The 26983-nt window shown below is 41.2% G+C and overlaps 1 protein-coding gene across 1 annotated transcript in view; it reads right to left on the bottom strand.

Annotated features, from left to right (window-relative positions):
* doc2b (double C2-like domains, beta) overlaps positions 1 to 26983 on the bottom strand; it is a 243922-nt gene that overhangs the window by 29185 nt on the left and 187754 nt on the right. The window contains exons 11-12 of the mRNA XM_081366887.1: positions 3322 to 3396; positions 1092 to 1201 (exon numbers count right to left, since the gene is read on the bottom strand). Coding sequence (XP_081223013.1) covers positions 1092 to 1201; positions 3322 to 3396 — 185 coding nt within the window. The remainder of the gene's footprint in view (positions 1 to 1091; positions 1202 to 3321; positions 3397 to 26983) is intronic.

Here is a 26983-nt window from a genome sequence, read left to right as displayed (position 1 = left end):
ACATATTTAGAGAAAACCAATGGATGCTTTCTATGCCCTGTTTCTGTTGACAAAGAAAATCTAATGGCATGAGCAGCCAGCTAATTTGAGTGATTAGATCCAGATAATTGCTCTGCAGGGTCACATAACGTCCAAGAAATATGATGCAATTTTACAGGATAAAAGCAAACACAGTTTCCTCAATATACTGCCATATTCCTGGGTGCTGACACACTGACGCAGGAACAGAGAGGTTTCATGAAGACCCCAGAAACCAGATCTAAACATGATGTAAGCTTTCAGTTTTAGAGGACAGCGTGAGAAGTAAATTTCAACCTCCTTCACTGGTCCTTAACCTGGAGGCTTTTCATTTTTATGAATGCTATAACACCCCACTACACTCTTTAGCAGCGATCCAAGAATCATTGAAGGCAAAGGTCAGTCACCACTGACATTTTTGAAAAGCTCTCATTAAACTTAAGTTGATTTGCTTCGCGTGCCACTTTCTCTGATATCCTTTTCTTTTTATCCCACCTATACGTCATGGGAATGAACCTAATGTTTTTTTTCTCTCAATTTGTAGCAAATAAGTAGGTTACACTTTATTTCGATGGTCCACTTTAGACATTCTACTAGCTATAAGTAACTTTGCAGCTACATGTCAGCTAACTCTCAGAGTATTAATAGACTGTAGTAGACTGATAGGTTAGGGTTAATAGAATAAGTTGACATTCTTGCAAAGTTACTTATAGTCAGTAGAATGTCTGTTGGTGGAGCATCGAAATAAAGCGTTAGCAGATATTAAACAGACAGTCTACTAATACTCCAATGGCTGGTAGTTGACATGTAGTTGCAAAGTTACTTATAGTTAGTAGAATGTCTAAAGTGGACAAGTGAAATAAAGTGTTACCCAAATCTGTCTTTTCAGGTACTCAACCCTTCGCTAAACTCCACTAAGTCACTTCTTAATGATGGATAAGCTTTTGTCATTTCCAGTGGCAACTTAACACAAATAAGCATTTAGACACAATTGTCTAATTGTAGAGTTTTGCAGAGGCCTTGACATATCAAATTCACAGTAAGTAATTAATGTATAGATTGTGATTGGATACCTGAGTGTTTTGCGAACCATATCTTCATCTGTTATTCCATAATACGTCAGGGTCTCACTCCAGACAGGGTTGAGTGTGTTGCGTAGGGTCTTGGTGCGGAGCTTATTGGCCTAGAAGAAATGATAGATTTGCTTGTAGATTAGTGGTTGTGTTCACTGGCACTCTTTAGTCTTTATTCTTAGCACAAGCTAAGAATATACCAGACCTTCCATTTCACCATGTCAGGCAAATCAGGGGTTTAAACTCTGTATTTAAACATGCGCCAAGTTTTGGTAACAAGGTTGCAAAATGAAAAATCACGCTTAAAATGAATGGTAAATAAAACAGCTCATATAACATTTAGTTATACACAGTTTGACTCTCTAAGACTTACAGCTTTCCAAGTATTTTATAATGCTTGAGCACCTTCTTGAACCATTTATTGAAAAAGGAGAAGAAAAGAGTGTCAGGCACTATGCTGTTCCGTGTTCATGGAAAAATTATTAAAGCAGGTGTGATTAACGCCTGAGTCTTTGTTTCATCTAGCACATCTGTGAGGTGTTTCCTAATCCTAATGGGGTAACTCTGATATACTATCCGATTCGATTACTCTGAAACCCTGTGAAGGAGAGTTCGGCTCTACTGTAGGACATATGATCCATAAAGAAGGAGGATGACTTAGAGGAGTCTTATGTTGTCAGTAGTTAAGTGGATTGTTGGCAAGATCAGCAAGGAGGGTACAGGTCAAAAACAGATCATAATGAGATGCATGATGGTAATTTGTAGCACACAGAGGTTGGCCAGTGACAAGGAAAAACTTAATTTAGATCTTAAGGTAGTGTTTGTTTCTTGAAGTAAGTTTATGGAAAAAAAAATGATTTTAATTTTTTTTTAACGATCTAAGCGCATGGTCTAAAGTGCAAGTGTACTTAGTGTTGTGTCAGAATCCATTTTGCTAGTTTAACGACACGAAAATGGTCTAAAAGGGTTGTCCCTATTCTCTTAATGAGTAATGGGTGTGTTTTGGGCATAACATGCAAAAAAAACAATCAGAGTCTCATCTCCCATTCCCATTCAGTTGCGCTCACGTCATTGCGGATTCGCTATTTACATAGTGGAATTGCAAGCGGAAAAACTGAACGCTTTTCTAGCGAGGAAACGGATCTGCTCATGCGCGAGGTTAAAGCACGCAAGCAGACCATCTATGGGACAAAGTGTATACGCGTTGTGCACCCGCCTATAGGCGCTTATTACTAACGTGCTCTTTAAATAACAAAAAAAATACCGTGCCATTGACTTTAGACCAGGTTTTTGTCGATCAATGGCGCAGTCTATTTCAGTTGCCTCAAAATAGTAACGCACCAACAATGCGCCTGAACACACCTTGTTTTCAGACCAGCACGCCCATGGCGCAAATGCATTTGCTATTTAAACAACGCGGCACAGGACATGAAAATGATAACTGCGTCAGGCTGAAACTAGCAGAAGAAACTTGCGTCGCGCCTGGCGTCGCATTGCACCGGGTGTAGGATAGGGCCCATTAAATTAAACGCCTCAGACTCAAGAGACTGAAGTAACTTCAGCCGTCCGCATTCTGCCCGTAATTTTTGTCATCAGAAGGGTTCATGCCCAATTTTTGTCAAGGCGGATGGTGCAAGTAAGGTGAATTTTGAGACAGAAATGGCAATACGTACAGTTGTGGTGTACTTTGAGTTAGTCGCAGAAGAGTGCAATGAAACAAACAGAATGAAACAAAACAAAGCAGCATATCCTTCTTGTTATTGTTTTTGTTTTGTTTTCCTTATTACAGTATAAACTTTGCATGCAATGGTGGATCTGCTTCTTTTCTTCTTCTATCCTTCTGAGCGAATGTCTTGTAAATGATCTGATGTCTGGTTGAATATAAAAACGTATCTATCCATCCATCAATCTAAATTTTAGGAATTTCAATTGTGAACACAAACAGACACCTCCAGCAATTTACCTCACATCTGATGTAATTTCAAATGCAATTTTAACTATATGGACGTTGAACAGTGATAGACAGTACCTTGTTTAACATCGTCTGTTTTAACATGTTTTAAAGACTGTATTGATAATCAGAATTTTCATTAAAACAACTATCGACATATTACCATATGTCAAACCCCCTGGTTGAGAACCACTGCCTTAAAACATACAAATAATAAAACTACAAGCCTCTTTGGAATGTATAAAACAATGCATCTCCAAGTGGTGAGCAGGCACATACCTTACTAGCTCCAGGCAGCAGGTGCAGCTTAACATAGGGATCTGACAACCCATTGTGATCCATTGGTTTGAGTCCCTGAGAGACAGGGAGAAAAGAAAAAAAAGTGTGACTTATGAAAAACAACCACTTTTAGACATCCTGTGAAGTCAACAGCATAAATCACCATGTCAGCCTGATAGATTCCACAGGTTTTAGATATCCAATTCATGTCGAACTCTTGCTTTTTCTAACGAGACGTAGCGTTTCAAATCCAGCCAAATAAGCTAATTAGAAATGCTGGAGGTGATGTCGTGCCATGACAGCAGAGCACTCTCCTGCAGCTCTTAGCTTTCTATTAACATGCAGTTTAGAAATGGCAAAAATCTCAAGCACTTTGTTGGACACGGCATAAAAAGCCCAATCACCGCAGTAATATCAGACATACAATCATCCAAAATTTGATTTGAGCAATAATGTTGGTGCCAATAATAATAATAATAAAAGATGCTGTATTTTTACATAAAGTTATGCTTTCTGAAATTTTCTTTATAATCAGCTCTCATAAGATTCAACCCGAGAGTATGTTTTTTTTAAATAGCTATTTAAACAGCCTTGGGGTCTCTGAGGATCCACATTAAACATGAGGGTTGTGAATGAACTATTAAGTCGCAAAGGATTTAGAGTAAATGTCAATACAAAGCTAGACAACACTGTCTGCTGTCAGAGAGTATGTGAGGCAAACATTGATCTTATTGAAAACCTCTGCAACACCTGACACCCATCATCTCCTCTGCTTTACTGCTTAATTACCGTCTTTGTAGTGGGATTCAGTGAGGTAGCATTGGACTTTGGATGAGTAGGGCTGTGTAGTTATTGAGGCCCATCAATATCAGAGGGTATTACTGAATAATGCAATATAAATTAATTTTTTCCATCACATTCACAGTCGGATAAAAGCACTGCTGTCTTCCTGAAACCTTGTGGGGAATGTCGTTGATTAAGGGAGCATGATCCACACAAAGTCTGGATTTACCTTTGTGGTCCAAATGATGGTTTTCATTTTAGCTGTCTGCATAATGCAACTTTGCAGCATAATTTAAGAAAAGTGTTTATCATCTTCAGTAAACAACAGCCAAGTGTGTTTTTGTACTGATTAAATCAAGTTTATTCCCACAGAGAGCTACTGCTGAAAGAGCTTTAGGTCTTTCCAGAGACGTCTGGCATAAAATCACATTTCTTTAAAGACTCAAGAAAAGTTAGTGAGAGAAAGAAAAGGAAAAATAATCAAAGGACATGATTTTTCAGTTTTTAATAGTGCTGTAAATATATAAAAAATTGGTTGCACTTTATTTTAAAGTGTCCTTGTTACAGTGTAATTATACATTTAAGTATTGAGTAATATTTATCAACAACATGTACTTATATGGTTAGGAACAAGTTTTGGGGTTTCACTTTATTTTACAGTATGTGCACTTATGTGTATTTACCTAAGAAAGTACTGGGTAATATAAGGTAAGTATATAGTACGTACATGGGGAACATGACTGTAAAATAAAGTGCAGTTTTGGTTTAGGGTTAGTGTTAAGTGATTTTGCAGCAGCTCTTAGCTGGTTTTCTCATTAACACTACAGTTCTGTGCAAAGATGACCTGGAATTAACTTACAAATAAATGTAATACAGAATATCTTTCTCCAGCATTTACTCATATGTTTTTTTCCAAGTCTGTGCATTGAACATATCATGGAAAACAAGAGCTGTAGCTCATGAAATGGTTCAGAACTTCTGGCTACTCCAGACAGTGTTTAGAAAGACCGCAGAACAACAAGAAGTGGCTTAAACACATTTGTCTAATCTTATAAGTAAACATGTTAAAACATGAGTCTGTGCGCGTGTGGTGTTCTATAAGCTTTGCACATCTGGCCACTGCAATTTTTCCTCATTCATTCTCCCATTTTGCAGAGATGGACATCATGAGAGAACAGCAAGTTCACCTATAAATTCTTGGATTGAGTTGTGGACTCTGAAACAGCCAATCCAGGACATAAACGTTGTTGTTTTTCAGTCAGTCCTGTATATCTGGATCTTGCAGACTTCATCACGTTTTCCTCTGGGATTTGCATTGTTTTAGCCTTTTTACAAGCCTGCCAGGCATTCCCACAGCATGATGCTGCCACCACCGTGCTTCACCATGGGGATGGAGCAGCGTTCTGATGTGCAAAGTTCGGCTTATGCCAAATATGCCGTTTATTCTAATGGACAAACATCTCCATTTTGGTCTCATCAGACCACAGAAGCATCTTCCAGATGGCTTCAGAGTCTCCCACATGCTGTGCCAAGATATCATGACATTTTTGTTTAATAGCGAATTTCGCTTTGACAGTCTCCCATTAAGAGCAACAGTTGAATATGCAATCTCTACAACCTCACAACCTCTGAAGCTTTTAATTAAATGCTGTTCTTTTGAACTTTCTATTTATAAAAGAATCCTGACGTATCACGGTTTCCACAAAAATATTAACCAGCACAAGAATGATTTCTGAAGGATCATGTGACACTGAAGACTGTAATGAGTAATTACTAATTAATGAGTAATGATGCTGAAAATGCTTTTCCATCACAGGAATACATTACATTTTCAAATAAATTAAAGTAGAAAGCAGTTATTTTAAAATTGTAATAAAATTTCACAATAATACTGTTTTTACTGTATTTTTTATCAAATAAATGTAGCCTTGGTGAACATAAGAGACTTCTTACAAAAATATTTAAATAATCTAACCGACCGAAAAATAAATGTTTAATGGTAGTGTACATTATCTCCTACTTATTTCAGATCGCATTGCAGAGCTAAAATGAAAAAGTGTTTCTGTTGATAAGTGGTATAAAAACTAAATTAAGTCGAAAAAAAAAATATATAAATAAAAAGGCCACTACTTTTTATACACACTGCACATACTAAACATAGCACTGAATCAACTTTCACTATTTTTCTGTTAGGTCAGAAGCAGGGCTTGACATTAACACCTGCCAAATGCGAGTGGATTTCAGCAGTGGCGTGTAACACACTCACTCCTACTAGCCACTTTGGTGGGTTTAATTTTATACATAATGTATACATTTTTCAATTGTAGTCTTTTAAAAAAGGCATCTGAAATAATAAACTAAGTGCAATGTAGTGTTGTAACAAAAATATAGATTTTTCGATACATATCTATACTGAAATATCTGAAACGCTTCCAATACTCATTTTCCACAGAATAGTTACACGATACCAGCTGCGCTTTCTTTCTCTCTCATCTCTCCGACAGCGAGTTGACACAGAAACCCGCCTCCCCTCACGCATGTGCTCCGGATGAATATTGTTTGTTTTGCAGGGCTTGAATTTCGGTGTGGGATTGCACAATGCGCATAATTTGACTCATTCCCACAGATTTTGTGCTCACACCCAAAGTGTGCGCACATCTCAGTACTAAATTGAGTTATTTTCTTCTGCTTATTGCACTTAAACAGTCGAATACACACACAATAATGTCAAAATGCCAGTCCTGGCATGTATTCACATAAACACAGTTGAGAAAGAAAACGCATGTGCAACAGTATAATGGGTCCGTGCATCAGGTCTTAAAGTGACAGCAGCCTAATATACCTCCTAATATAACAAAATTTTGGGGATAATATTTAAAATATATATATGGAAGTTTTTCCCCATGGTATCGACTTCAAAATTGTGGCCAGTGAAAATGCTGAGTGGCTAGTAACTTTGGAAAACGTACTCGGTTTGCTAAGCTACGTAATATGCTATCAGTTTCTGACGCAGAAAAGTTAGTTCATGCATTCATGACCTCGAGACTAGATTACTGTAATGCGTTATTAGCCGGTTGTCCTGCATCCTTAATAAACAAGCTACAGTTAGTCCAAAATGCCGCCGCTAGAGTTCTAACTAGATCAAGAAAATATGATCATATAACACCGATTTTATCATCCCTACATTGGTTACCTATAAAGTCCCGTATTAATTACAAGGTATTGCTACTGACTTATAAAGCCCTAAACGGCTTAGCTCCAGTCTATTTAACCGATCTTCTATCGCCCTATAATCCATCGCGCTCTTTAAGATCACTAAATTCGAGGCTTTTGGTCATACCTAGGATATCCAGATCCACCAAAGGAGGGAGAGCATTTTCACATTTAGCACCAAAACTCTGGAATAGTCTTCCGGATACTGTTCGTTGCTCAGACTCACTCTCCCAGTTTAAAACTAGATTAAAGACGCATCTCTTCAGCCAGGCATTCATATAATACTTTTAATCCTACAGTTAAATCCGACCTCTAGTTCATAAACGCCAGAGGAGAACTGGCCCCCGACTGAGCCCGGGTTCTCCCAAGGTTTTTTTTTCTCCATTAGGTCACCTGATGGAGTTTTTCGGTTCCTTGCCACTGTTGCCTTTGGCTTGCTCAGTTGGGGATATTTGGGGATATTTAATTGAATTAATCAATCAACGATACTATTGATCAGCATTACCGAACGTAGACGTTCCACTAGAAACAAACATTGATGTATTGTTCTAATTTATTACTGTGAAGCTGCTTTGATACAACCTGTGTTGTGAAAAGCGCTATATAAATAAACTTGACTTGACTTGACTTGACTTGACTAACATAACCTCGGTTCTCTCTAGAAGAGGGAACGAGTACTTTGAAGTATCTTACGCTAGGGGAAAATCCCATTTCTGCGAGATATTGAAGCCAAAAATGATCCTTAATTTTGTAATGTAAAACGCGTTGCGGCAGCATGCAGACATAGGCAAGACGGCTCGTGTGCCTATTGGCTGACCTGCGGCAACTGCAGCAGCCTATCGAGCGAGGCCACTCGTGAAGTCGGACCCAATGAGGGCGCTCCGCGCCCACTGCGTCACATCCCGCCGAAACAGGCGTGGCTTAGGCCTATAAATATAGCTCAAAGGCTGATAGAATCTGGTTTTTCATCGCCGAAGCGAACCAGAGCGTGTTGCATGCACGGCTAAGATACGCAGTACTCGTTCCCTCTTCTAGAGAGAACCGAGGTTACGTTAGTAACCAAGTATGTTCTCTTACGAGAGGTCTCTCGTACTGCGTAAGTATCTTACGCTAGGGGAACCCATGTAAAATGCTGTGCGTGCTGAGATCCAACACCAAAGTCCCAAGGGCAGGTGCCCGGGGCTCATATAGTGCACGATCACCAGGGAGTCCGGGAAAAAAGGGGCTAGAACAGCATTTTTTTCCAGATTTAGTAGCGTCCTATAAGGCGCAAAAACTACATAAATAGTATACCATACAGACAGGGCGAAAAAACTCGGCCTGAACTGATGAATATTGTGGGTCTTACACACTGCCCATGGAGTTATTCAGTCGATCAGCGAGCAGCGCTCAGCAGATCCAGTATTCTGAGCCGATAACATCAGAACAGACAATGCTGATTTATTAGACCGACAGCAGCTTAGCCTGTAAGACGGGAACCTCTAGGTTATAAAACCTTATAAATGTAGACGGGGAGGCCCAGCCTGCTGCCATACATATATCTTGCAAGGCAATCCCACTGGACCAGGCCCACGACCAGGCCATGCCTCTTGTGGAGTGCGCTCTGACACCTAACGGGCACTGCAGGCCCTTAGAAGTGTAAGCCAGCGCTATAGCATCAACTATCCATCTGGATAGACTCTGTTTCGATGTGGCTAGTCCCTTAGGACGGCCGCTGAACGAAACAAAGAGCTGCTCTGTCTGTCTGAAGACAGTTGAGTGAGACACATAAGCCCTTAATGCCCTGACCGGGCAAAGGAAGCTTGCGTCCTTCTCCTCGTTAGAGACCGGCAGGGCTGACAGGGAGATGACCTGCGCCCTAAACGGTGTGTTGAGGGATTTTGGAACGTACCTGTGCCTTGGTTTGAGTATGACTTTCGAGTCATTTGGCCCAAATTCCATACACGTCGTGCTCACTGAGAGCGCTTGTAAATCCCCTATGCGCTTCACTGAAGCGAGAGCCAGAAGAAACACTGTCTTGAAAGACAAGTGTTTAACATTGATCGTTTGGATAGGCTCGAATGGGGCACCTTTCATGGCTTCCAACACCGTAGAAAGGTCCCACACAGGGACTGAAGGAAGTCTAGGAGGATTCAGCCTCTTAGGTCCCCTAAGGAAGCGGATGACTAAATCGTTCCTTCCAAGTGACTGGCCGAGCGCCGGTTTAGTAAACGCTGCTATGGCCGCCACGTAAACCTTGAGAGTGGATGGGGTCCTACCCTTATCCAGCAGCTCTTGTAGGAAGGAGAGAACCTCCGTCACCCCACAGTCTGGGGGTGATATGCCACGAGCTGTGCACCAGCTAGAGAACACCGACCATTTTGAGGAATAGAGCCGTCTGGTAGACAGGGCCCTAGTCTGCGTGATCATGTTTAACACTCCCTCTGGGAGGTTAGCGGGTACCCGCTGATAGCCCACACATGTAGGGACCACAGCTCTGGGCGAGGATGCCAAATCGAGCCCTTGGCCTGAGAGAGGAGGTCCCTCCTCACTGGTATTGGCCATGGGGCAGTGCTTGTCAGCTGCATCAGAACTGGGAACCAGGCCTGGTTCTTCCAGAGTGGAGCCACGAGTAGCACTGAGCATCCATTTTTCCTGATTTGCTCTAATACCTGAGGCAGGAGCGAGACGGGGGGAAAAGCATAGAGCGGGCAGCGGGGCCAGACATGGGCCAGCACATCCCTGCTCTTGGAAAAAAACTCCGGACAGTGAGCGTTTTCTTGAGACGCAAACTGGTCTACCTTCGCTCTGCCGAACTTTTTCCACAGCAGTTGGACTGTCTGTGGGTGTAGAGACCATTCTCCCATCGGAACATTGTTCCTGGACAGTCTGTCTGGTCCTATATTTCGAAGGGCTGGCACGTACGCCGCTCTCAGCGAGCGCAGGTTGTGCTGAGCCCATACCAGGAGGCGTTCCGTCAGCCTGTAAAGCTTTCAGCCAGAACTGCAGTGGGCGCATGCGAAGCAGACCCAGCTGGAGTACTGACGATGCTGAGGCCATGAACCCAGCATTTTCTGAAATTTTCTGAGCGGGACAATAGCACCGCAGCGGAAGGATTCCGTCATGCGCTGAATATTCAGTGTGCGCTGTGGCGATAGCTGCGCTGTCATAGACAGCGAGTCCAGCTCTGTGCCCAGAAAATATATTTTCTGACTGGGAGACAGCGAACTCTTGCCCAATTGACTCTGAGACCCAGATTCTCGAGGTGTTCGAGTAAAATGGTCCTGTGCTCTATGAGCTCTGAGTGTGATTGAGCTAGAATTAGGGATGGGTACCGATACCCGGTATTAAACGGGCCCCGGTGCTGAATTTTGAAATACCGCTGGATCGATAAGCTCGGACGTTATCGGTTCTGCTATCGGTACTGGAGAAATTAAGAAAGTGCTATTGCTATTAAGAAATGATTATCTTGCAAATTTAATCTCGCCAGCCACTTCTATATATTAATAATAATGATAATATTGAACCATTTGACTGTGATGCATTTTTGCTAAAGAGAGAGAGAGAGAGAGAGCGATCTTTCACGCGGAGCGACGGTGCGCACAACACAACAGCCCTGCTTAATGAGTGACGATAAGGACAGAACTAAACATTCAAACGGTTAGGCTACACTTAGATCTTTGATATTAAACTAATTTTATTTTAGATTTAGATTTTGGCTTCCAATGATTATAAAAAATATATTTGAGGTATAACCATTAAAGGGGTCATATAATGCCATTTTTGTACAAGCTAATATGATTCTTTAGGGTCTAAATTAAAAGTTTGTAATATACTTTAATTAAAAATTCTCATTAGTATTGTAAGAAAACACTAATTTTACCTGGTCAAAAACAGCTCTGTTTTCAGCACGCCGTTTCAGTGCATGTGTCTTTAAATGATAATGAGCTTTGCTCACCCCGCCCCTCTGTTCTGTGGGTACACCGTATTAGACATTCTCTGACCGTATCTAACACAATAACCACGTGTTATTCGTTATAAACGTGGGATTATGAATTATATTGAGAACGTCGTACATAGAAAACATGCCGTAATGTACCCTGAGTGTAAACCTTAGACGCATTCATCGTGAAGCCTGCAGCAAGGTTTGCAAATTTTGCAAAGATTAATATAAATACTAATATAAAGGTTAATAAAACATTACACTCACATCTTCTGGAGGTTCAGCAGGAACACGTTGGTACCGATCCGTTTTTTCTCGTTTGTGAAGCTGTCTGGTGTGAAATGATTCGTGCAAACATGAAAGCACAGACGATCGTGGGGAATCCCCGTGAGGGAATCCCCGCGTCAATCCTTTGGGCATATCGCTTCAAAAACAAAACTCAGCCACTGCATCTATAACGGCTCAGATTTAGGAACATCCAAATGACTGCTGTGTTCCTTATTACATCTAAGAACAGAACACCCCAATCCCTTAGACGCCTTTCTACTCCAGCATATCAACAATGGCGGACTACTATGACGACGGCTGTCACAGCTTGCTCAGGGCGGGTCTTGTGTTGAAGCACGGCTGTCAATCACAATAGCGGGAGGGGCGTACGATCTTATGACGTCACAATATCGAACGGCTTGATTTCAGAGATGGTCAAACATATAAGGAGATTAAAACAAAACCACTGGATGGATTTTTATCATGATAGGATGGTTGTGTACAGGCACTGCCAACAGACATTTCAGTGCAATCAACTTGTAAAAGTGCATGTACCATTATATGACCCCTTTAAAAACTAAAGCCGCATTCATTCTGTTTAGCGCAACTTTCTTCCCTTCACAGCGGTGCGCTGTCATTTCTCCCTAAAACCAAACTTAACGTCAGAATCTGCACGATCGGTGATTGTTGTAAAATGTAGTCTATACTGTTGCTAAACTGCGGGACGCGTTTGATAATAAAAGGCTATTAAAAGTACCAAAATTGAGCAAGAGACGCTGTTCCAAATGCGGCGCGCGCTCCGAAACGAGACAAGCAACGTACATTTTGGGCTTCGTGTGCGCATCTAAACGATCAAATATACACAAAAATATATCAAAATATGGTCGTCTTGGAGATTCACTTAAACAGTTTATTCACTTAAATACAGTTTATGTCTTAAATGGGCGTAAATAGTTGGGAGAAAATATGATGCGTAATAATGATTAGATCTGCATTTGGTCTTAAAGAGGCAGCAGTCTAATAATAATCCTGCTGACGATTGCTCCATTAATGTGAATCAAACAACAAAAGGCAAAGATAAAATCAGTCGCAGCTCTTGAATGAATAATTTTGGCTTTTATAAGCTTCAATCTATCTATGATAAACTATGCAGTGTTATTTTACATCTGACTTTATTAGATGTCTTTTTAGGCCATATTACTGAAATTAAAGCACAGGGTATATAATTTGTATATTTGTTTTATTGTATACTTTTTTTGTTTGACCATGTGTTTGTACTTTGTTTTTGGTGTCCTATGTCTTCTGTATATAAAACACAAAAGCCTGCTCCCTTCTGCATAACATATATGTTTTATTTGTTTTGTTAAAGCATTGCTTTTTCTTTTGCTATAGATATTTATTTTACATTTCAAAATATAAAGCAATATTAATTATGTTCTAAATAATTTTTTTCCTTTTTTTTAATATAACAAAAAGAACCGATAAGAATACCGTTAAAGTACCGGATCGATAAGGAGTATCGGTAAGAGTAGTAATACCGTTAAAACCTTAACGATACCCATCCCTAGCTAGAATCAGCCAATCGTCCAAGTAGTTCAACACTCGCAGGCCCCTTTGCTCAACAGTTTCGTTATTTCGGCTCGAAGTAGGTGTGCTACTTCTTTCTTTACCGTAGTTTCGACGCGCGCCACACAACGGCGGGGGCCTCGACTGAACTGTAGCGAATAGCCTCTCTTTACAATGTTTAGCACCCACTCTGAAATCCCGGGAAGCACTGCCCATGCATCTGCACGACCGAAGAGCTTCGGTGTGCTGTAACATGAACGCCGTGCTTGCGGCATTCGAGGCGGGGGGCGCGCTGATCACAGCGGGCAGTCTGTCCGCGCTAGACTCCTCTGCGGCGGTCAGCCGAGAGGGGGAGGGCGGGGCGAACCCCGTGGGGCTTGTCATGTCTGTGAGTGAATGTGGGCGCGGGCATATTTACTGCACTGAATACACCGTCTGCCTGGGCAGATTGAATGTGTGCTGGTTTCGTTTTTACAGAAACCGTGAGACATGCAGAATGTAGTGTTTGTGGGCACTGGGTCGTGGGCACATTTACTACGTTTAATGCACAATCGACATGGGGCGATTTTATGCGCGCGAGCCCTGTGTGGCGGGCTGTGCTTGTGTGCAAGAATGAGCACTGGGCTGTGGGCATTTTTACTACACTCATAACACCATCGGCTGTGGCTAGAAAACCAGAAAATACACTCTTTATGGGATTTATCTGGGTGTGCAGGCAAGCGGGCTGTGGTTCCGGCTTGTTTACTGCAAAATACACTGGAACAGTCACATTTCCTGGAACTGAACGAGCGAGAAGTTTTGGTGGAAGTCTGGCCGCCCTGAGACCTGAACACCGTCGTTTCCCTAGGCGTGCTAGGACGACTTTGGGACCTCTGGCTTTACTGCAATCCTAAGCCGGGGCCCACGCAGAGGGGGCCGGCGGTTAGCAGAGCGAGAGCGCGGTCTCGAGTCCCGGGCCTGTCGACGCTGCGAAGTGGCGGCGGTGGGCGGAGGCTGTGGCTGTGAGCTCAGAGCAGACGGTTGTTTCGCACGGCCTGCTGTGGAGCTGGAGCGCTTCGGTAGGAAGTGCTTCACGGACAGTGACGCTTTCTGCACTTCAGCGAATCTTTCCATGAAGTCATTGACAGAAGATCCGAAGAGGCCGGCAGAAGAGAGGGGAGCGTCGAGGAACGCAGAGCGCTTTGATTCGGACATCTCCGAGAGCGTCAACCACACATGTCTCTCAGCTACGGTGAGAGAGGCCATGCTCTGTCCTATGGCCTGTGCAGCAGACTTAGTGGCACGGAGAGCGAGGTCCGTGGTGCTCCTTAAGTCCGTTACGCAAACCGCTTCTGGTCCATCCTCATCCAACTTTCGGAGGAGATCGGCCTGGAAGATTTGCAGAGTGGCCATTGTATGCACCGCTGATGCAGCCTGTCCAGCAGCGGTGTAAGTGCGGCTGAGCATGGTTGATGTCGTGCAGCAAGCCTTAGAAGGCAGCGCCCACTTAGCGCGTCGTCCAGCAGAGGGCGGGCAAAGATGAGCCGCTGTGGCTTCTTCCACCGGCGGAAGAGGATGGTATCTTCTGTCTTTGGCACCGTCAACCACGAAGAATGCCAGCGAGACAGAGGAACGCATTCTGGCTGAGAGGGGGGCGTTCCATGACTTAGTGACTTCTTCGTGAAGCTCAGGAAGAAAAGGCGCAGGTCTAGAAGTCGGCGAAGCGCGGCCCCCTTGAAGGAAAAAAACATCCAGCCATAGAGCAGGTATCATCCCCCACAGACGCGGCTTCTCCGTCGATATCCACGACGGAAGCGGTGGCAGACGCGGCCGCTGTCCATCAGGAAGAGACTCTAGCGAAGCAGGTGGGCGAACCGGCGAGCTTTTGCGGGTTGGGGGAGGTTCCGGGACCCGCTGAGCACGGCGCTTTTTACGGCGCGGTACCGCGGCGGGCGGAGGTGCAGTCTCGGGAGAAATATGCCAGGCGAGTCCTCAGAGTCATCATAGGCAATAGCTCGCAGTGAGGGCAGCCACCGTCAGCGAGCGCGAGAGCTGCATGATCCTCACCCAGGCAGGAAACGCAGATCACGTGGCTGTCCCCGTCGCTGAGTGGGACTCGACACGAGCCACAGGAAAGGGGCATCTTTAAAAAGACGCCCGGCTCTTTTATGCAATGAGAGTGTGTGTCGTGGCGGCGAACACACACACACACACACACACACAAAACACAGTGAAAGAGAAAGGATATAACGCCGGATAGCGCAGCAGGAACGGCGACTGAAGGCGGTGTGGCCAGCGACTTCAGATGCAGTGGCTCGTCCCGCTGAAAGGCTTTCTCAGACGGCGCGGCTTCTCTCTCTCCGGATCCAGCGATGCATGAGCTTCGCTGAAGAGATGAAAAATCTGATTTTATCAGCCTTCGAGCTATATTTATAGGCCTAAGCCACGCCTGTTTCGGCGGGACGTGATGCAGTGGGGGCGGAGCGCCCTCATTGGGTCTGAGGTCACGAGTGGCCTCGCTCGATAGGCTGCTGCAGTTGCCGCAGGTCAGCCAATAGGCACGCGAGCTGTCTCGCCTATGTCTGCATGCTGCCGCAACGCATTTTACATTATTACAAAATTAAGGATAATTTTTGGCTTCAATATCTCGCGGAAAAGGGATTTTCCCCTAGCGTAAGATACTTACGCAGTACGAGAGACCTCTCGTAAGAGAACCACTAGTCACAGTGGCTGGTGGTCAAAAAAGTGAATGTCAAGCCCTGGTCAGAAGGCCTATTGAATTTTAGCATTTGAACATCACAAGCTAAAACAAGCCACACACAAACTGATTTTATTATAGATTCAGCATATTGTGCAAGTATGTATCCATGCTTCAGTGATGCATTTCGTTTCCCAGCAGGCTTTCTCTCAGGTAGGATTCCTGGACGGTCCTCCAGACGCCGCTGTGTGCAGTCATGTGTGAGATGAGCCGATATCAGAGAGCCAGAGAAATGGCCGGCCTCTCCAGCCTAACATACAAGGGCTGTCAGAACCACAATCCTAATTAGTTATTTTCTGCTTCTGTGAGCTATACAGTGTAAACTTGTCAAAGAGGCTTGCAGGGGCTTCACACCTCTCTCTCCACTTTTGTTTAGCTTGTGGGTACGTGGAGGAAAGAGCATAAAGACATAAATAATCATTGTTGCATTTTACACAACAACAACCGAGAAATAAAACAAATGAACATGAGGGGGTGTGAGAAAATTCTCAGTCTCTGACAAGTTCTTTGCATGGGCAAAGGAACATGGCAGGAGGGGTGACGGACAAAAAAAGGTGCCTAGTCTAGTCAAACTAAATCTTTTGTTGGACTGTGATACTAGCATAAGTAGCATTTTTTTTTCAGAGGTTTTAGAAAAACATCTTTACATATAGTTTTGTAAAATGCACCTGAAGCGTGACCAAACAACTGGGTTGGGATTTCTTCCATCACAACCTGTCTTTCGTTATAGAAACAAATTAGAAAATTAGTCATTATTAATACTTTTTGCAGAGACTCTCACCCCAAAGTACTTCACACCATTGGTTAAGCAAGAAGTTGACATGTCAGGCCACTAAAACAAACAGCACAGTTCCCACGTTCAAATATGCATACTTCCCTGCAACACAGTATGCAAACTGTTAAAGTCAAATGAGAAGTATAGCACCTTAAGGGTATATACTAGGAAGTTAACCAGCATAAAACTGGTCAAGGAGAATTGTTTTTATCCTAAAAAAAAAAAAAAAAAGACACTTCAGCTTTGACAAAAGCTTGTCAAAAATGTAAATGTCCTTTGTGTCTTTCTCTCATTCAATATCAGTCATTCAGCTCTTCCGAGTTATTCCCTCCTGCTTGTGGCCCATCACAGGACAACCTGTGTGCATCGGTCTCTTCAGAGCTACAAAGCAGTTTTCAAAGATCCACAGGTCCGCTCGGCTCTATGTGATTGTGTTTGTGAGTATGTTTGTGTGTGCGTGCAGAGACTGCAGATGGTCGTTCTCTTTGAAGGTACTGCAGCTGAAACAGCCTCTGAGGTCCACCCCACTATAGAAGAGGACTGACGCAACCCGTAACCAAAATAAGGGCAAGCAAAAAACTGAACCTCGCTTTCACCGCACGTATGCGTTTTCCATCTCCCAACTGCCATGAATCCACTTCCAATACACCTAAAATGGTTCGATTAGGCAAACCCTTGGAGTATTTATATCCTTTTGATGGTAAGAACTGAGTTATCGTCACTTGCGTTTCAGGGCTGCATGACATATGGGTGTCTAAACAGTAGCCCATCTGCTCGGAGTAGATCCATAAAGAAAAACGGCCGTGTGATTTAATACCGTGCAATGTCCCATTCTCATCTGATATTGAAGGATACGTTAAACACAGAGAAACTAAACTCTTCATCAAAGGTCTGTCTGGTACCTGCAAGCCGATTGGAGGAGGGCAAGTGGGCGTAACCTTAATGTGCTTTTGTAATGTCCCAGCTGACCTTGACTATTCAGGATAGGCATAAAACAGAGAGGCGGAGGTCTCCTGAGAACCAAGCCAACAATAAATGTGTTATGGGGCATCCGATTGCAGTGTTGCCAGTGAATGGATGGTTGATCATAATTATGGGGAAGCAGGAGAAATGACCAGTGTGAAAGGAGATGGGCGGCATGCATCAGCGAGTGCCTGTGAAAGCCGCGTGCGCACCCACTCATTCATACCGCTTTACTTACTGCTGCCACGCTGCCAAGGATGGCATTTCCCTTCCCATCTCACAATCAACGGCCAACTAGTCAGAAATGTTTCATCTGCCAAATTATATCTCTTTATTCTTCCGCATAAACATCCTGTTGGAGAAGGTCTGCACTTAAAAATGAAAGGGATGAGATTCTGTAAAAGGGAAGGGCTGGTCGAAATCAAGCGTGTTTCACAAGAGCAGATGGAGGTTCCAGCACAGATGACTCTCAATGGGTGAGAGCTGAACGGGATCCAAATGCCATTGAGCCACCTAGTACATAGCCATAATGCACAACGGAAAAACATTAGTACAGGCTGGAGGTGGGCTTGATATTCACAGGGAGGGAGGAAGTGAGAGAATAAATGCAAGAGTAACATCTTCATAAGTAGGACCCAGGGATTGTTTAACACTTTCTCCTATTCCAGTTTATTGTGGAGAGACTAAATAGCTATTTGTAGGTTGACTTTTTCCAAAGAGTGTACATAGGGCCTCTTTCAGAACATTGCTATGTTTGTTTGAGTGGTGCAACATGTCAACTTCTGGCAAAAACACAAGATTTCTTTTGTACTTCATAGCACCTATACAACGTTTGGGCTTTGGACATGCAAATTGTTGAGAAAAGGTGATCCTTTAGAAATCATTTTAATATGCTGATTTGGTGCTTAAGAAACATATACAGTATTATTATCAGTGATGAAAATAATTGTGTTTAATATTTTTGTGGAAATTATGATTTTTTTTCTTCAGGATTCTTTGATGAACAGAAAATTCTAATTTAAAAGTCTTCAATGTCAATTTGATCAATTCTATCAATTTTGATCAATTGAATGCATCCATGCTGAGTTCCTGATCAAGGGTGTTGAATAGCTGTGAGGGTTAGCTTACATTAAACACAACATGACAAGAGTGAAGAGCCTTAACCACACACAGACGCACACATCTATCTTTGTGAGGGCATTCATTGACACAATGCAGTCTCTAGCTCCTTACCTTAACCTTGCCCATCAACAACTAAGTGCCTAACCTGAACCCTTACCCTAATTATAACCATATCCCTAAAACTAAGTCTTGCCCCTCAAACAGGCCTTTAAAGGGGTCTCAGAAAGTGAGGACTGGCCAAATTGTCCTCACTCCAATGGTCTAAAACTCAAACTGGTCCTCAGAAAGATAGTTAGTTGTACAAGTACACACACACACACGTTGTGTTTTCATATTTTATGGGGACTTTCCATAGACACAATGATTTTTAAACTACACAGACTGTATCTTCTATCCCCTTACACTAACCCTACCCCTAAACCTACCCATCACAGAAAACGTTATGCAGCTTTACATTTTCAAAAAACACCACTTAGTATAATTTATAAGCTGTTTTCCTCATGGGGATAAAAAAATGTCCCCACAAGGACAAGGATTTGGGATATTGCCATCTTTGTGGGAACATTTTATCCCCATAATGTAGCGTTTACCAGACCACACACACACACTTGTTTCACTATATTATAAGGACATTGCATAGACTTCCATTGATTTTATATCAGGCATATAAAATTGACATTTTATATCCCCTAACCCAACCCCTACCCCAAAACATCACAGAAAGATGCTAAACATGTTTTGGCTGATTTATAAGCATTTTTCAATTAGTGAGGACCAGTAAAATGTCCTCACTGGTCGGTTGTCATAATATTTCACCATATAAGTGAGGACATTTGGCCCTCACAAGTATAGCCAACCTCCCCCCCTCCCTACAAACACACACACACACACACACACACACACACACACACACACACACACACACACACACACACACACACACACACACACACACACACACACACACACACACACTCTTTCTTCCTGATTCATGGTAGAGCATACAGGCACTATATACAAGCGGCTGCTTTGCTCCATGTCAGACGCAAAGATAAATTTATACCCACACGGGAGTGAAAGCGCCCATTGCATTCATCTCATTCTTTAGCCTTGAATATATGCATGGGGGCGAGACATGGCCACAGACATCTCTGGTCTCCTAAACTGAAGACCACATGCATATAAACAACCACCTACTCGCAAGAGAACAAATGAGAGCAATGCAGCCTCTTTGCGCTTCACAGTGAAAAATTACCAATCAAGAGTGAAATGTACCTTTACATGGTAAAGAACTAGAAACAAACTAACCTGTGACGAATGTATCATTCATCATAAATACTTAATAAACCGCCATTATTTAACATTATGCATACATCTCTAATGGGTAAGCACTTTGTCTTAATGGAAGATAATCTGTCTTGTCAGTGGAACAATGAGTGAGCCAACAAAAAAGGAAAGATGCCAACAGTAATGGGACAAAATGATGCCAAATGAGTCACAGGAAGTTTTAGGTCTCATAGGACAGATATAAACATGACACACAAGGAAACACACAAAGGAGACTGTAAAAATAGTCTTTACAACTATGTAAAGATCAATGAAATCTAAAGATGTAATTATGCACTGAAAAAAAAAAGATTCATTGAATTTAATAAAAAATTTTATCGTAAGTGGTTGCACACAATTGATTAATTGATTAAGGTCAACTAAATGCATTTGTTTAAATGTAACTAAAATCAATTGTGTGCAACCACTTACGATAATTAAAAACAAAAAATTAAATTCAACGAATCATTTTTTTCAGTGTGGCTCTAATACAGTAATCTTTTTTTGCACACTTCAGAGAATCCACTACAGCTGGTAAGTTGTTGTCAGTGTTACTGGAGTGAATCAATGAAGGTTCAACAGGAGAGGCAGGAAATTTGCTTGGGAAGTGGAGAAGTAGTCAATAAAGTGTAATGAAACTTACCTTTTTGTATCTGGGTACAGGGAGCTACACTCCATCACAACAATTTACAGCATGCAGCCAAGCCATGCAGAGAGAGAAAAGTGTGCATGCAAGACAGAAAAGGTGGAAGAAAGGGCATAAAAACAGAACATAAGTTTGGAAAACAGACAACACAAAAAAAAAACATGATGTAAAAGATGAACAGCATGTGAAAATAAAAGAGAGGAAAGAGAAAGCACCCAGCAGGTTTGACCCATGTTTTTAAAAATATTTCTGTGGAGTTGTGCCCACTGATTTGTCTAAATGCAGATGTTTTTATTTTTTTAATTTGTGTGACTCAATCTGATAGTCAGTACAACCCTACATTTAGCTGTCATGAAGTGATGGAGTGTTCGGAGGTGTTTCACAGCAAACAAAAAAAAATGTAAATGCTGTTAGATCAACCCCCAGTTTTATCTTCAGAGGACGTCAGAGCAGCATCTTTGTTCTAAATAATTTCTCAGTTGGAAAGTTGTACTTAGTGCCCATAATTTACACGAGAACACGTCACATCTTTTAAAACAGGAAAATCACCTGAGAGAGAAAAGTTGGAGGTGGAATACGTCAGTCAAATAAAACTTACTGTAACACTTTTGAATGTGTACTGACTAGCACGTAAGAGAGCGACACCACGGGCCAAACAAATAATGAGAATTAATATCATTTCATTAAAAAGTAGCATGTTAATTTGCTGCCTGGGGGTTCAATTAAGTATCCATTTATCTAGTTTAATGCTTCATTTCTGTTTAAGGAGCAAACTCTTGACAAATGCACCCAAAGAATCGAGGCATGAAAAACTTGTTGTTGAAGATGCCTGCATGTTTGGTGAACAGATTTCTGTTAAATATAGTGGCTAAATAATAACAAAATCACTGATATCTTACTTTTAAGCAGTATATTGATGCCATTTTTATTCTACTTGAATGAAATACTTTGCTTGAAAAGTGTGCTTCCTTTAAAATAAATGTCATTTGGTTTGACATTTTATCTAATGCAATGGCATTCATACATATGATATCCATTCATTTAACAAGCGTGCCTTGGAATAGGAATAGTTCACCCAAAATGTTTAAATCTGCTATCATTTATTCATCCTCATGTCATTCCAAACCTGCATGACTTTCTATTTTCTTCAGAACTCATAAATAGATATTTTGAAGAATGCTGGTAACCAAACAGTGTCGGTTCCCATTGACTTCCATTATATTTCATTATATTTGTGTCCATATAACGGAAGTCAGTGAAAATGAAACAGTCTGGTTACAGACATTCTTCAAAATATCTATTTTTGAGTTCTGAAGAAAAAAGAAAGTTTGGTTCAAGGTTTGTAAGTTCCTATTGACTTACATTGTATTTTTGTCCATATAATGGAAGTCAATGGGAACCAAAACTGTTACCAACATTCTTCAAAATATATAAAGAAAGTCATACAGGTTAGCAATGACATGAGGGTGAATAAATGATGACAGAATTAAAAATTTTGGGTGGACTATCCCTTTAAATGTAAGGAAGACCCTTTAAATTTGTTTTAAAAAATACCCACGACCACAAATCACAGGGTCAAAATGTACATAATTGATGCATTCTCAGTAATGTGTGCAGAGGTTGGTGACCTCCTCCAGTTCCAGTGATGATGTGACACAGTCCCCGCTTACAACATAGAGCGAACACTCCTGGTGAGCCCGTGACCCCTGTACATTCAGAGCTAATAAGGATGACCCTTTCGGAGCTGTCAGTTTCACGGAGAGAAAGAGCAGATCACAGACAGGTTACTTTAATTGAGTTGATGGAGGGGGGAACATCGGGCTGGCGCTGGCAGAACCCTGGGAAAATGGCGATGGGTGAAGCGTGCCGTTGAATTGGGGTCAACCAAAAGAAGCGAGGTTTTCTTTAATGGAGGCTGTGGTTTGAAAAGGCTGCGTCTGGCTGCAGTGAACGTTAAGGTCGGAGCAGATGTGTCCTTGAGTGAAACACAATATGGGCAATATGTGCACTGAAATGGATCTTGGAAGGAACCTTTGTGAGGGGTGAATGAATGAATGGTTACATTTCTCTTTCTCATCACGTTTGTCTGTTCAGAAGGACGAATGGCCTGGCACTTATTATTCTGATAAATGACTTTGGTGGCGACTTGTAGATGATATACATTTCAGTTTATACACAACAGTTCCGGTTCTCAAATCTGATTGGCTGAGCGGCCTTCCAAGGGTGATACACAGTCCAACAACACTGTTAAGATTCAATCCACAACAGTCCAGATCAGAGTATGGGAGTGGTGTGCAATGAAAGTGGAGTGGGTGCTGCTTATAATTGTGCTTATTAGGAGTATCATGATTCATGAGCTTAGTAACATGCACTGACACCAAACTCTATAGAGTGAAACTGTTGGGATCTGGAAGTAAAAATCCCATTTATTTTCTCTATAGCAAAATTGATTTTTAATGATAACTTATAAACCTTAAAAGAAAGACGTGCTGTGGCCTACTAAGTTGTTAATTGATGGTATATGCTTTTGTTGAAGCCATTTTATTTTGATTAATAGCAGTATTCCATGTGAAAAACTACATTACCCATGATTCTGCAATGAAATCTCTACCAATCAAAGAACTGCGTCAACAAAATCACGGTAGAAGAGCCTTTTGCTCCCGCCCTCTCAAATGAAGCACTGCAAATGACGTACGGTAATAGAGTCTGTCTTCCTACGCTCTTAAATATTTGTATATATGTGCATATTTTGCAATCAACTTAAAATATATTATTTCTATATAATAAACATCTTCAAATCAATAGTTTTATATTTCTCCAATTTAAATTAAATCGTCATTTTCAATATTTAGGATTGTAGGACACTTAAAATAAATTAGGAACATGTGGTCATTTTATTTACAGGCAGTAAATTTGATTCAATCACAAAGTGATGCTAAAGTGATGCAAGCAGGAGTAATCTCCATATAAATACCAGCAGGAAAATTCCTGGTAAGGCAAATGTTTTTTTGTGATGGTTCTACTCTGATTACAAATACCCCATTATCTGTATTTCTGGATGTGTAAACCCCTGTAATCCCCTGTGCGTTCTGACGGTGCATGTCTCTGGATCGGCGCTTATCACGGAATACCAACACATTCACCCCGACACCCCACCTCGGCTCATATCCAACCACCTGCAACACTCATTCCACAAAACATTACTTTTTGTATTGAACTTCTGGTGATATTAGATACGGCCAGGTCATTCTAACCACGTTTGCCTACTCACAGTCTGATCCTTTCAAGAACAGCCAATAGGAGCCAGATTTAAAAGACTGCAGAATCCAACGCTGTCCGTGGTCCTGAGCGATATTCTGACTTTGCCATATGAATTAAGTGAACTGAAAGGTTGATCATGGGTTGGAAACTAAATTGTTTTCAGTATAGCCCAAATCTAATGCCAATCAAGCCAAAATCAAAACACTGTTGCTCACTTACTATAAAATACTATGTTTTTTGAAGTGATGACATGACTGTGGTAATCATTCAGCACACTGAAACAGTACACCATCTTTCAAAAGTTTAGGGTTGGTAAGACTGATTTAACATTTTTTGTTTGTTTAAGTCTCTTATGTTTACCAAGGCTGCATTTATTTAATCAAAAATACAGTAAATCCCGAAATATTGTGAAATATTCTTACAATTTAAAATACTGGTTTTCTATTTTAAAATATTTTAAAATGTAATTTATTCCTGTAATGCAAAGCTGAATTTTCAGCATCATTACTCAGTGTCACATGATCCTTCAGAAATCACTCTAATATGCTGATTTCCAGCTCAAGAAATATCATCATCAATGTTGAAAACAATCGTGCTGCTTCATATTTTTATATAATAGTTTTTTTTAAGGATTCTTTGATAAATAGGAAGTTCAAAAGAATTTATTTGAAAACATTATACATGTTTTTATTGTCACTTTTGATCAATTGAATGCATCATTGCTGATTAAACGTGTCAAAAAATAAACAGAAGTGTACAGTATGTCAGTCATACTAACTGTGTAACATACTGACCACACATGCCATAACATGGTTTGATTCTTTTAACATAGTAGACCTTACATAGGTAAAAAATGGAAACCATTAGTTTTAGCTAAATAAACGTCATGAATTCTAGAATAGCCGTTCAGACCGAGATTCACTCAAGACATGCTATAATTAGTAGAAAATGTGTGCAAAAACAAGACAATGTCTTGCCCCAACGCTGTCCGTGGTCCTGAAGAAATGTAGTATGCTAGTCCAAGCTGAAATGAAAGGTGATGTGCAGGGCACAATAGCTCTCTTTCACCTACAGTGTTTCCCTGATCTGTTTATGTAATGGCCACGGCTCTGGTAATTCCTACAATCCTCTCTTTAGACTGCATAAAAATGTCAGTGTTGTGATTGAGGCTTTTCAGACTGATGGCTGCCATGACGCGACGGATCAGGTTCTTCAGAGAACAGCGCTTTAGAAGAGCCAGCTGACAGCGTGAGGGTGATTGACGGCAGAGTTTAAGTGTTCCACGCCAGCATCTGTTTCCACAGCTCTTCATAAAAGAACAGCATGAAATCAGTCAGGGAACTGTGTTCTCAGCTAGATTTACAAAAACAAAATCCTTTATCTTTATTGCAGTGTCTTGAGTTACATTTCTAAATGCTAATTTGTTCATAATGGGTTGAAAATATGTCAGTATCTAAATGTCGATCAAATTTGAACCCAAGTTGGAAAAAAACATTCAACCAAAAATCAAGAAAAGCACAAATGACTGTCTGAAGCTATGCAGAACCAAACTTTTGATTATTACAATAAACTCTGGTTCACTTTACTTTACATCTTATACAGGCCACCATCTTTTTATAAAAAAAAAAAAAATGTGCTTAGGGTAAAGTAAGCATGAAAATATATAAATCTATGAACAAAAAGCTGAACATACAGACGAGCTCAAAGATATCTTGTTTACTAGGAGCATCAAAAGATTATCTTTCAAAGATTTGACAGCACAAACCTTGCAATGCTAGCTAGATCTTCCTTTCAATGTCTAACTGTAGTAGCCTTGTGTCTTAAAAAACATGGCTGTTCCCTGTTGGACTCCTTTGCATCATGACATTTGTAAATTGCATAAAGCCAGTCAATTAGACCGGAATTGCCAATCTGATTGGAATAGGAATTTCAGCCAGCACTGCTGTATATTGCCAGCTTTGTGCAATATGCATGAGACGGTCTGTGAATGGACTGTGGGCGGTCTGTGGGTGTGCCGTCTGTGGCTGAGGCGAGTGTAAAGCTAAACACACACGACAGCGATTAAATCGGCAGTTAGCCAAGTTGCTGTACTTTTAGTCACTACTGCTGGTTGCAGACTTTGTCATGTAGCCAATGGTTACAAACGCTCATCTTGCTAACACTTTTATTTCCACACACAGTAAGGTAGTGTTTTAACACTTGATTTACTAAAGGTTTATCACAAAACATGCCCATTTGCTTGCAAAATTTTGATTACCACTTGTTTTCCACAGCCAGTATTAGAGTTATGTTAACTGCATCAAACAAATAGTGCTGAGTTTTGTAAATAAGTAGTAGTTTATAATGAGCTTATTATACATAAATGAGGCGTTTTTGTGCTGAAGAGAATAATAGTGCCTTAAATTCACGGTACATCGATATTTGAGCACATTCAGCCTAGTGATGATTTTGCTAATGAATAAGATGCAAATGTTTGTGCTGTAATAGAGAGGGATGATGTATTTGTGTAGGCCAAATCCCAGAAATTTCTGGTTCCATTGTTCTGATGTCAAAGGATTTTTGGTTAAATGCCTAAAATAAGGCTGTGGTGAACACAAGCTCAAGATATTTATGCGTTTTATTCTACGACAAAAAATACAACAGTAATACCCTTTTGTGATTTTTTTAAAGCTTTTATGTGTCTTGAAAAAGGCATTTGCAAACAAGTGGCTAAATGGGACGACATAGGTTGTTGGGAATATTAAATGTATTAATCTAGTTGCTTTCACAGCCTCGCAGTTTATAATCGTGCTCTTGCAAACTATTCTAAACTTTCAGGGAAACCGTTCTTTAAAAACTGAAAGAGTTGTCGAAAACTTAAGAATGAAGTTTGAAAATGAAAACGAAGCTTTTTACTCCTGGCGATTGTATTAAGGTTTCAAAATTCATAAAAGTTGTGTTCATTTGTGATATTTGAAGATTATCATGACGAGCAATATGTGTAAGAATCATAAACATTTGTTGGTAATAATCCAAAAGCCAATGGAAAAATCCAGGGTGATGCTTCAGACTGACTGCAGCAGGTTTGGACTCCATAGCAAA

This window comes from Scardinius erythrophthalmus (genome assembly GCF_964197995.2).
Source record: "Scardinius erythrophthalmus genome assembly, chromosome: 5".
Taxonomy (NCBI): domain Eukaryota; kingdom Metazoa; phylum Chordata; class Actinopteri; order Cypriniformes; family Leuciscidae; genus Scardinius; species Scardinius erythrophthalmus.
The sequence above is the reverse complement of the archived record's forward strand: the minus strand, read 5'-3'. Positions and strand labels throughout refer to the sequence as shown.